The sequence below is a fragment of the Rhipicephalus sanguineus genome, chromosome 3, assembly GCF_013339695.2.
Source record: "Rhipicephalus sanguineus isolate Rsan-2018 chromosome 3, BIME_Rsan_1.4, whole genome shotgun sequence".
NCBI lineage: Eukaryota > Metazoa > Arthropoda > Arachnida > Ixodida > Ixodidae > Rhipicephalus > Rhipicephalus sanguineus.
Window position 1 is genome coordinate 85827204 of NC_051178.1, and position 12023 is coordinate 85839226.

Sequence of the window (12023 nt, forward strand, 5' to 3'; positions counted from 1 at the left end):
TTCAGTGAGTTTTCTCTTTTATTCAATGAGTTATTAAAATCATAATTTAATTGTTAACACAAGCTCTTTCCAAGCTGTCCTTCGTTTCCATCCCATATATTTAACTATGTGTCTGTATTGTTTTTTCAGATCTGCTTACTACAATATGTCTTTACCGTGCTGACAACAGAAGCTCTCTGTTTCACTCTTACTCTTAACTATCTGCGCCATTTTGCTACTGTTTGCGTACATAAATTCCACTTGAGTTTACTGTTATGTCACAGCGATGTTGAGGACAAATATAGAGTAATCTGCGTGTGCCTGGAGTAACAGAAATTCTGCGTACTGCATAGTAAAACAGCGAAATTGAGTTGGCATTGCAATAACGTATATTATTAGGAGCCATCTTACAGATATTGGCAAAGGGACTGGAGAAACATTGTTCGACCAAATGCTCCGTTTTCCTCGTTAGCGTCCAAACGAGTGGTTTTGCGCCATTTTCTATAGGCACTGAATTCTCTGAGGTCTTACCTTAAATGCTCAATTGCCACAGCTATTACGTGTTACCCGCCGCGGTTGTCTAGTGGTTATGGTGCTTAACTGCGGATCGGAAGGTCGCGACGGCCGTATTTTGATGGAGGCAAAATGCTAGAAGCCCGCGCGCTTATATTAAGGTTTTAGAGCCCCAGGTTGTCCAAATTTTCGGAACCCTCCACTGCGACATCTCTCATAATCATAATCGTGGCTTTGGGACGTAAAACGAAACAATTATTATTAGCTCTTGGGGGTGCCGCCTCTATCGGTTTCTATACTTATTCACTGTGTTTGATACAGAACCGCTTATCTATTTTCCTTAGATATGTTTGTTTTCCTTTTATAGGCTTCCTAAATGCTTTTACAGCTACTAATGACCAGGTAATTATAGATATAAAAGTGGCAATATAGCGGGAATAGCGACGGTGTCCTGCGGCGCTTTGCGCAACTACACAATACGTCTCAGACGTTTCTGGGCTACACATGTTCTCTCGTAGAAGAGAAGTTGTTAAAAAATTGCGCATTACTGAGTATGTCGCTAGCGAACGCTTTACGCCAGGAGGTAAGTAGAATGTAAAAGCGATTGCAGTTTTAGGTCCTCTACGTCAACACGAGGCGTAGCAAAGAATGTCGCTGCCAACGTTCTTGCTGCTGTACACCTGCCTAGTGATCAGGTACTGCGAAAGCCGTAATACGTTTACAGGCTAGGTAGAACTTCCCAGTGCTATTTGCACCATCCTGCGGAGACTTCTATAACTTCCTGATATGGAGTAGCCGAGGTAATATGGACCTCAACCTCTCCACAGCAAAACAGTTAGAACAGAACAGAACAGAACTTCTAATTGAAGCTCTCGTGATTAGATGGCAACCCGCAAGCTGATCGGCAAGCAGAGCAGCGAGTGCCATCAATTACAAAATTGACAAGCAAAAACCGCAATCAGCGAAGCGCATAAACAGCTGTCGTGCTAAGCAATTAGAGCCACGCCAATAAGTTGTTTCGGAATGAAACTAATATACCTTGAGCAAGAAATACAAAGCCTTTGAGATACTAACAGGCATTTCATTCAAATGAAACAAAATTGGACGCAGTTAATAAACTTTCAAGCGAACATTTTGGCGCGTAGGCGTTTAGTGCGATATTATAGAGATATATAATAAGAAATTTGCGAATGTATCGAAGTATCCTAAGGTACAATTGACATGTATCGTATCGGATACAATCAGTGTTGTGGTAGCTTGTATCAGTATCTCAAATACTTCTTGCCTGTTTATCTAGTATCGTATCGCGATGCAATTTAGAAGTATCTTTGCCTAGCCCTGGCCGCATCCATGGCTCTGGTAAGCGCAATCCGATCAAGAGGAAAAAATTGCGCTGGGAAGTCCGCACTCTGCGCAGGAACGGTTCGAAAATGGTCGATGAGGGGTAATAAGTTGGTATCAAAGCAAGGGTGGCGCGGTCGAGAGCCGCAGAGAACCGAATGTCGTGATATGCAACAAGGATTCTTGCAAACACATGGCGGTGTTGTTTGAAGCAAGGTTAATATAATTAATGATACACAGCAGACTTCATCCGTACAGCATTTGGTGTAATATATGTTGACGATCGTGACGACAGTCACTCAAAATAAGCTATTCAACACATTATAATTGCATTATGGCGGAGCATTTGATGTTTAGTAAATATGTGTAATAAATTAGCAAAAGACTGATGACTATAAATGTAGTTTGTACTTCCGAAATACAGTAATTTCTTGAATGTTGTTCAATTCACAGGACGGGTGGGGTGCTAAAGCTGACGCGGTTTGACGTCACCGGCATCGAGAAGCTCAAGATGAAATTCACCTTCCTTACTTGTGTTCTTCGAGCACTAAACAAAATGCATAAGCTGCAAGAATGCATTAACAAGAAGATAAATCAGAAACTGCGTACTGAACTTCCCAAGGCTGTTCAAGAAATCCTAAACGAACTTGGACAGCGGCATACAGGAGAGATAGGTAAGAATTGAAGTATTTTTGGAAAGCAAGTCGTGACAATCTACGGAAGGAGTTCGCAGAAATAACCAAGTAAAATAAAGCAAATGAGTTGAAGCCCGCGAGGCGGCCATAAGGCAAGACCTCGATGTCCCCACGTGGGAGGTCCAGCCAACTAAAATGCTGGTTTTAATAAAAGTTTATTCTTCCTGCTGTTTATTAAAAAAACTAGCTGTTTCTTAGAAAACAAAACTGCCGAAGTAATTGGTTATCAGGAAGAAAACATTTTAGTGCGGCATAATCTAATACAGTCTGGTCGAAAGCACTATATGTCCTAGCGACCAGGAATAGGTATTCGTATGAATGCGCCTAAAACTAGTGATTTATTCGTGGTACAACCTATCAAGTATTTTTAATTAGACTGTGTATTTAAATTTAAACTTTTGTTGTTAGAAAAAAAAAGGTCAACCATTCAGAACCCACAAATAATAGTGAAGATGGTCTGTGCATGTGACAGTTTTGGAGATACTGAGCTCGTGCATCCGTAATGTTTAACTCATTAATGTAATGTTTAAGCGTAATGTTCAACCTATTAACCTATTGCATTAATAGTTCTCTTAAGAACTATTAATGCAATGTCCGGCTTGTCATCCGAGGCTTGTGTAACTGGCAATATATTTCCCTGTGTTTAGGTGTGCAGAAAGTGCGCATTTATGGCCAGCGCAATTATTTTACTACATATTTATGAATATCCGCACTGTATCAGTGTGGGAGGAGTAGTTGGAAGACCACAACTTTATACGGGATGTTGACTGTAAATACACAATGCAAAACTTAATGAGACGTAATGTAAGCGGATGTACATTTACGCGCCTTTTATAAAGTAAAACAACCAAATACTAGAAATATAGTTCCCTCTGCGGTGTCTATATGATGTTGAGAAATATTTTTGCTTCAAGTTGACACATATGATAGGCAATATGCTTTGCACCAATAATAACTGAAAAAACAGCCGCAGTTTCGCACGAAAGGAGAATCTCTGAGAGCGATAGAAAGGTACGTATTAGCCAACTACAACAAGGAATGTTACTAGTGTCGTGAGACCTCTTTATGCAACAAGCGCGGACAATCAGCGCACGCCCCACGCTTGAGAGTTAACACATCCCACTTGCTGACCGTGACTGGTCACTGCCACAACTCTCGCCTCATAAGCGGCACCGTGCAGGAAGGAGAAAACACATCGCGTTGTCTCTCACTCTCTACGTCTCCGAAATTTAAAATACCGCGACCTGCAACAATAGGCGCGTGGGCACACCGCACGCAAAAGGCCATCTGCCATTTCGGCACGCACAGTCTATTCATACGCCGCAGATGTGCGAGGAAAGCGAAAGTGCTAGCGCTCTGCGCAACGTCATTGTGCAAGCTGCCACTAAAAGGCTGACTAGACGGAGACGCACATGTGCACCTGGCCACATTCTCGTGTCGCGTGATTTTCACAGTCCTACGCTCACCCTATCCCACCACGCCTGGCTACGGCGCACTCACTTCGACTTTGCTCCCCGGTCGAATTCTCGGCTCCAGGATTCACGGCTCACGATTGCACGCTTTTACTCGCGCATAAGTGTAACACGGATGACGTGCGTTAGTATCGTAAACCACTTGGTGTTTCGTTAGAACAACGTGTCGAAGGCAAATTTTCGGATGGAGTGTCTCTCCTTTTATTATAGCAACACAGGTAGAGAAAACACAACATGTAGGATTTTGGAGCACAACCATAAAGCAAAGCTTGATGAATCATGTGCTCTACAAGTTAAAGTAAATTAACACATAATTGTTGTTTTAGCGCATATGTTGCTAGGTTTCGGCCCTCAGCCGTGGCTCTTTGTTTTGCCCCTTCCACGTAGCTTTCCATTTTTCTATAATGAGCACATGGCGTTTATAGGGATCTTAGCAATAAACCATGTACGTTCTACGTATCAATATAAAAGATGTTGCTCTGGGTATTGTGTATATATATGTACACATTTACGTAATGGTATTAACACGCTCAAATTTTAATCCTCTTCGCTAACAGAATGCCTTGCCCTTATCGTTGCTCTAATGCGCGAGTTCATAATCAAGTGGTACCCGATTGTCCCGAATAAAGGAGGTAGAACTTGGGTGTACTGGAGTTTGACCAAGAGAGATACACAATAAATGGAAAGGCAAGGAGATCCACCGAAATTGCGTCCGGTTTGCTACCCTGCACAGGGGTAGAGCGAATGGGCTCTAAATGAACGAAAAGAGAAGGAACAAACAGCGGCGCTTGATTCAAGAGGGCATATTAATGCCCTAAAGTCCCGACCAAGCGCTCCCACCCGAGCAAGCGCCCCCCTCCTTCTTGCTGGAGATTTGAAATATCCGCCAATGACCAAGCAAGCGCACCCGAAAGGGAAGCCGCGCATATAGAAGCTTGACGTGTCGGTCGATGAGGAGTATGAGCGGCGAAGGGTCCGTGCCTTGCTGTGCCATGCTTTGAGCGACTTAGTGCAAACTGGCCGCAATTTGTTTTATTTGTTTGAGGACGGCTAATAACGACGGTGAATGCATGCCTATTTAATAACGCATTTCACTGGAAGCACGTGCAACTCTTCCGCCGCCATCTTGAATTTTGATCCGTGACCGTGCATGGGCCTCCCGTCCAAATCTGTCGAATTATTGTTCACCGTAGGGGATGTGGGCGCTTGCTCGGGATTTCACGGTATATGTATTTCACTGATGTATGCAAAGGTTGGTTTCTGAGCTTGAGTTCTATGTGTTCTTGGCACGGAGATGGGCACCGTATCCAGAAGGCTTCCGAGGCCGACGAAGAGATAAATGATCACGTTGCGGTGGATAAGCACGTTGAACTGTTCGCAAAGCAGTGCACTTCTGTTTGAAGCCATTCTTGGGCAACAGTTGAATTGAAACTGGTGGGCCAGGATGGCAGCTGATTTCTGAAAGCGTTCCAATGTAAACACGTAATATGAGACATGGCGGCTTCTCTTATGTCCTCGGTACATCGTTGCTGCTGTACATAATGATTTGAATGGCCAAACACTGGACGTATTGTGCCCAGTATCTGTAACGCCCTTTGAGTGGTCGGTATTAGTCATCGTTCTGCAAAGCGCTAAAGAACATCTACCAGTGAACGAATTACCGCAGCGACCTTCTTATCTTTCTCTGGCGATTTATTTGGAATTTATAGTGAGCTTAGTGTTCCAGTGCCTTGGGAGTGAGTGCCCGAATTACACCCGGAGAGTGCAATCCTAGAATCAGAAATTCTCTCCGCGGGCTAGGGCAATCATGCTTCGCCTGGGTGGCAAAGGGGGTGTAGAGACGGTTGTAGCAAGTACGTAGTTGATATTGTATGACCTTTGACGAACGCCATCGAAAGCAGCGTCACCGGCGCTGTTGTTCATCTTGGCAGCATCTCGGTGAGGAGAAAGTCTCTCAGCATCAGTGGTGTGATGAGCGGAGCAGCGGGAACACAATGTCACGTTCCTGCACACACTGCTCACATGTCCCAGCGTCGTGCACATTTAGCAGTGGAGCGGCCTTGGTATGAAGGGATGAACCACACTGCGAAAATGGCCCTTCTAGACGTGCAACGGAAGTTAGCCGCCTTATGTGTCACGTTCCCACAACGCGACTTTTCAAAGCTAGACACGTGTGTTGCGCCAGCTTTATCTGCAACTGTGTTTTTAAGTATTGGCTAATGAGCATTCGAAATAGCCCGGATATCTCATAGGGCACCGGTATTGCAGTCCTTGCCAGATTGATCATAAGAGCGAACTTTCATAATCTACAACGCTTGTCATATATTCAACGACTGTAGCCAAGATGTTCCCAAAGGAGTAGAACTTAAATGTATTTTATTTCTCTGGGGCCAGTGCATCAATATGTATCGTTACCTTTTCCATATTGAGCTGCCTGATGTTCCTTGTGGCGAGTTCTGGCACGAAAACAATTAATTTTTTGGAGTATCAAGTCGCCCTTGCGGCGGTCTTACTTGAAAGGGATGACATGCTCAGCAGTCTTCGTTTTGCAATGCGCCTGACGACGATTTCTGAGCTGTCGACACTGGATACATTGCTGTCTAAAAAGGAGATCATGTCACGGGTTACCGCGCTTGTTTCGTCCCCGTTCATATAACTGCAGGCGGCCGCAGAAGCTGCCACGTAAGTATGACTCGTGCGGGGCTGGCCTTCCATAGGAGAAAAAGACTGGTTACGTTCAGCGGACATGAAAACTAAAATAACAGCGAAGTGTTCGGAAGCTTCAAAATTCAGCGTTTGGCATCTAGCGCATCCAGCGAGGAGCTTGCCTGCTCCAAGCGTGACGCGCGATTTTACCTCAACAGCTCAACTTTTCTCGGGCCGAAGACGGCAGACTTACATTTGCACAACTTTGGCTCCTGAAGGAGCCGATAAAGTAAGTCTAGCAATACGCGAAGGTACTAGGCCCTCACGTGCATACGAAGTCCACGTTCCCCCTGTCCCTGTCATCGTATCTCGCAAGCTCATACCCTCCACACTTTTCTGCAGGTATAAAGCGGCGCGTCTGGATGCCAGTCGTCTCAGCTCGCGCGCGCGCATTACCGTCTTACTAATGGTCTATACGACACGCGCGGCGCAACAGCCTCATCATATCTGTGCCTTATGCAGCATGTCACGGCGACGGCGATTTACCGTATGGAGTGCTCCCGTTATTGCAACTCGAGAACCATGAAGCAGTATTAACAAAGAACGCTTTAAAAATTTATTCGCAAAATTGGCTGAAAGTACTAATTTAATGCGTTGACAATGTTGCAGCTGGGTGCAAGCAGATATGACACCCACATGACTCACTACGCGTTATCACTGCAACCATACTTTGCTGTCGTCAATACTAGTGTTTCGCAAGTTCTTGATTTCATGAACTTTTTTTTTCTGTTTCACAATCTCCACCCTTTGCAGCGCAATGCAAGCACTGCACTACGTTTGAAACCTATCTGCGCAATGCGTTTACGAAGTACGGCCTAGACCCCACCCCTCTGCCGAAAATCACACAAGACCTTTTTGCAAGGCTCGCTCAGGTCCAGGTTATCAATGGAACCATCCGTGGTCTGTCCAAGTTGCGCCAGACTGGTGACATCATCCTTAGAATTGATAAAAGTTGTGCACGCGCCCACGTCGACGTGGCAATCAGCAACCTCTCAGTGACATTTCATGTGAATGTCACCACACTGTTGACTGATTTCACGGCAATTGTGAGCGTCAACATCTCAGCGAGAATCACCATCGAGGTTATCGAGTAAGTACTGCTACTCCTAAGGTTGAAACAGAAGCATTAGTCTGGCTACGCGAAGCTAGAGCTTGGTATCATTTTACAATAAGCTCGCGGTAGTTTTTTTTCAAAACGACAGTGGATGCTGTATGAGGGAAAACCTCCGCAAAATCAGTGACAGTAGGCACGTGTGCGCTGACCGATCTCCTGCTCCGCTATTATTTCTGTGCTGTTCTTTTCAGCGTGGCTCTTGTGATAACATTGATTTTTCATTGGCTATGATAGCGCCGACCTCCTACGGATGACTCTCATAAGTGTGTGGTTCCGTGAAGCGCACTTGTTAATTAGTGTATTTTATAGGCTAGATCATGAAAATTATATTCCAAATTAAATGCATGAAAATATTGGTGCCAAACCGATAGAAATGTTATTGCACGCAGCGCTTTGTTGCATAGTGTAAATTTCTCTTTGTGAAATTGAACCAGTAATATTTCATTGATACGCAGCGGAGAGAAAGAGAGCAATTTTTTAGTTATATAAACATAGATGTTAGTCCTAGCTAATCTAGCGAGAGTTTTAATATATGGGAATGCACTCTATGGCGACGAGACGAAATGCATGTTGCTCACCGTTGGATGGAATAAGCCACACTATATTTTGTGTTCGGCTGAATTAGTAATTAGGCGAGCCTAATTAACCAACCTTTCAAGCAACAAAGCTAGGCGACAAATTCCAATAAGAAAGTTTCAGATCGCTGTAAAGAACGCCTCACTAGAAAATTTTTATCTTTCCATCTATGAAGTATATGCATTCTTTTTTTTTACTACAGGTGCCCGTGAAGTACAAAAAAAAATACCGTGCGACATGCTCGCTTGCGCGTCGTGATTTTAGTGCTCCCTAACGTTTTGCGTGCAAATGAATATACCATTTGGAATAGGGTGATGCCGCTTAGACGCTTCAAATGCGACAGGGCACCGACAATGGCACTGACTGTGCGATGACGCACCTTTGCTTGCGGCAGCACGTGCGTTAAACGCTGTATCTACTTATGTCTGTCGTGAACCGCGCCGATGGAAGCATATTGCTTGTACGTGGAGCGTTAGGGGTCGCTGTAATCACCGCGAGCAAGCGGGCGTGTCACGCGGTTTGTTTTTGTGTTTCGCGGGCATATGTAGTAAGCAGAAAAACACTATTACTCATTAGATAGAAAGTTAGAAACCATCTAACTGGTCTTTTTGCAAATCGAGCTACAACTTTGTCATTGAAATCTTTTTGTCCAGTTCCGCTGCCTCAAAAGCTTGTAAATAATTTGCCTACTTAATCAATTAAACAGACCACAAAAATAGTCCGACTTAGTCCATATAACAGTCCGCAACGTGCATTCAGTCGCGTCGCCATGGAGTGCACCGGCATCTTTTTATTCTTTGACTAGAGTTGGCTGGGCACCGTACACACGAAAGCCAGACTCGGCAGAAAGAACCCGCCATTGTGTTCTAGTGGTTATAGTGCTCGACTGCTGACCCGCAGGTCGTGGGATCGAATCCGACCGCGGCGGCCGCAATTTCGATGCAGGCGAAAATGCTTGAAACCCGTGCACTAAGACTTAGGTGCACGTTAAAGAACCCCAGGTGGTCAAAATCTCCGGAACCCTCCGCTGCGGCGTCTGTCCGATTATATCGTGGTTTTCAAACGTTAAGCCGCAACAAGTATTGTTTGCGGCAGAAAGAAAGCTTTCAACCTTTACGTTACTGGATCAACAACGAGTCGTCAGCAACTCTACATGTAGATATTAGCGGCGGAATAACATAGCATTTTTCCATGCTGTTCTTGTTCGGTTCTTCCTGACGTCAACTTTTCGGCAACGCCAACGCAAGTGCTGTCGGGAACCAACAACATTTTCTCAAGAACCGAACGAAACGCCATTTCTCCTTACCGGACATACTCTTTTCTTTTAGATGCGAAGCAGCTCTTTGACTCACGTGTGTAACGCCGTACGTTACGTGCGGCCGTACAAATGCGCCGCAACGCGTTCCCCTCGCCGTAGGTGTTGGAGCGTTGCGAAGTAGGTCACGCCACAGCTTTGCGTTGACGTCACGCTCCCGTCGCACGCTTCCCTCGCAGGTGCGCGCTGACGTCACTCTCTCCCTCACCCGCAGCATGCTCGCCGTAGCGCCCGCAGCTGCCGGCTGCTCCGCCCGCTCGCAACACCTCTGAACGTGTCACTTCTCTCTCGCTTCACCCGTGGTAGTCAAGGCGAAACGCGCGCCTGCTCCGGTCCAGCGCCCGTGTCTCTGAAGAAACAACGACTACGATGTCTTGCCAAACGCTTTAATGAAACTTACACGAAACCCAACCGGCCTCCCCTGTCTTTGCGTTTCAAACAAACGTTTACTCGAGTAAACGCTACACCGAGTTTCGCTTCAAACCGTTCTTCCAGCACCCGCGTCGACGCCCGTTTCAACCGGGTCAACGCCGTGTGCACCGCTGCTGCTTCGCATCCCATCAGGGTTCCCTTCGGGGAGATGATCCAAGTTTTTGGTAAACGAAGAGCACTGTCTCCAGTTAAAAGATTATTTATCTACATGCTGGCATCACTTGATAAGCGCACAGAAGGGGAGAAGGTTTATTTGGGCGGATCTCTCAGAAATGAAACCAGGGATGAGGGTAGCTTATTGGTCTCCGTTTGGCTCTGCTTCCGAACGCTGCTTATCGTGCCGTAGCTTACAAGGATCGTGGCAGCTTGCGTTAAGGCGTTTAAAAGTGAATATTGAGCTACAAAATGTTCGTGGAGCAATGTTATAGCCAGCAAAGATGGCTCGACGACTTTATAACACCACTTAGAACATTAGTTATAAGTTAATAGGTTCATCTTTGCGAGCATCTACGAGCAGCTGCTGCCAAATTGATCCGCAAGCCGCTATCTTCTTTTCCGTTCGGAAGGGGGCTCTCTTCGGCTATTTCGTGAAAATCAGTGTTTCTTATCATGTAAATGTGCTGTATCATGCACACACATAGCTTTCACGTGGCAAGTTTTAGCGCTTTTTTACGTCGCCTGTGAGGAAAACGATTTTGGCGCAAAGCAAGAATTTCTGACCACTTGCGATGGACCAATGTCGAGGCAAATGCAGCTCCATAATAACTTATTCTCTGAAGTTGCGCCTCATCGTGCATAAGCAGTTATTGTGCGATGGGGTGTTTTCGTGACTTTTGTTTCATCACGTTGCACACAAGCGCTTTGCACATGGCCTGGAAGATTTCGTGCAATCATGAAAAGCGAATGAGGAATAACTAATACGGAATAGTACCACACTATTCCGCCCCAAAATATGCTGAACGAAGCACGCGAGTTCGTTGCTATTCAACGCTCTTTTAAGCTATCGTAACTGTGTCAATGTTTTATTGAGAAAGGTGAAAGCAGCTAAAAGCCTATGAAAACATGGTAGCATTAACTACCAATGGCGGCACTGAGAGCACTGCCCGCGAGACGTTACAGTTGTGAAGTTACTGCTCTGTGTGAGTTGACCAGCTATAGAGCACCAATCTTACGCTGCTAAAGAAGAAATGTGTCAATTTATCATCGTGCAAAAATCATGAACGAAACAGTGCACTCTTTCGTTGCCTTAAGGCTAATTTCTGTACAGCACCCTCTATGCCAACGTTTCAACGACAACATCGATTCTTGTAATACTTTTCCCGACGTAGGTACTCAATGTCGTATGGAGACCCAACTTTCAGAAAGGTTGATAATATTGATAAAATCATTCTTTGATTAAAACTGTTATATTTTTCATAGACGATATATTGTGCAATAAGACTGAAACTTGGGCTAGTTGGTCGTACTTCATAATGGAACGACAGCGCAACCACACACGGACTGAAGAAAGAAGGTACACGAAATACAGCGCTACTATACTGGGCGCCTTGCATGACAGCGCTGCTTGCATTGTGCATGAAAGAGTAACCGCAAAAGTGTGCATGCAAACATATGTGCCTCGTCAAAAGTATTTGGCGCACATTATTGTTGTTACAAGTGTTCTTACAATGAAGCGACTAGCCCAACAACATGCCTCGCTTCGTTTTAATTCATTTTCTTCCTTGTTAAAGGTGATGTTCACAAGCCCTCTTTCGTGTTCAGTCTATCTTCCACAGAGCAAAATAGTAAGCACAATATCCCTAAACATAATCGTAACCTACTGAATCCAACAGACAATGAAGTCAAGGAGGTTATAGGGGACTATGTATGTAGTCATTAAC

General features: G+C 45.0%; 1 protein-coding gene across 1 annotated transcript in view; it reads left to right on the forward strand.

Annotated features, from left to right (window-relative positions):
- Window positions 1-1140: 1140 nt before the first annotated feature.
- Window positions 1141-12023, forward strand: part of LOC119386812 (uncharacterized) — a 172510-nt gene continuing 161627 nt past the window's right edge. Inside the window, exons 1-2 of the mRNA XM_049414047.1 lie at window positions 1141-1187; window positions 2287-2507. Of these exons, the coding sequence (XP_049270004.1) occupies window positions 1141-1187; window positions 2287-2507 (268 nt within the window). The remainder of the gene's footprint in view (window positions 1188-2286; window positions 2508-12023) is intronic.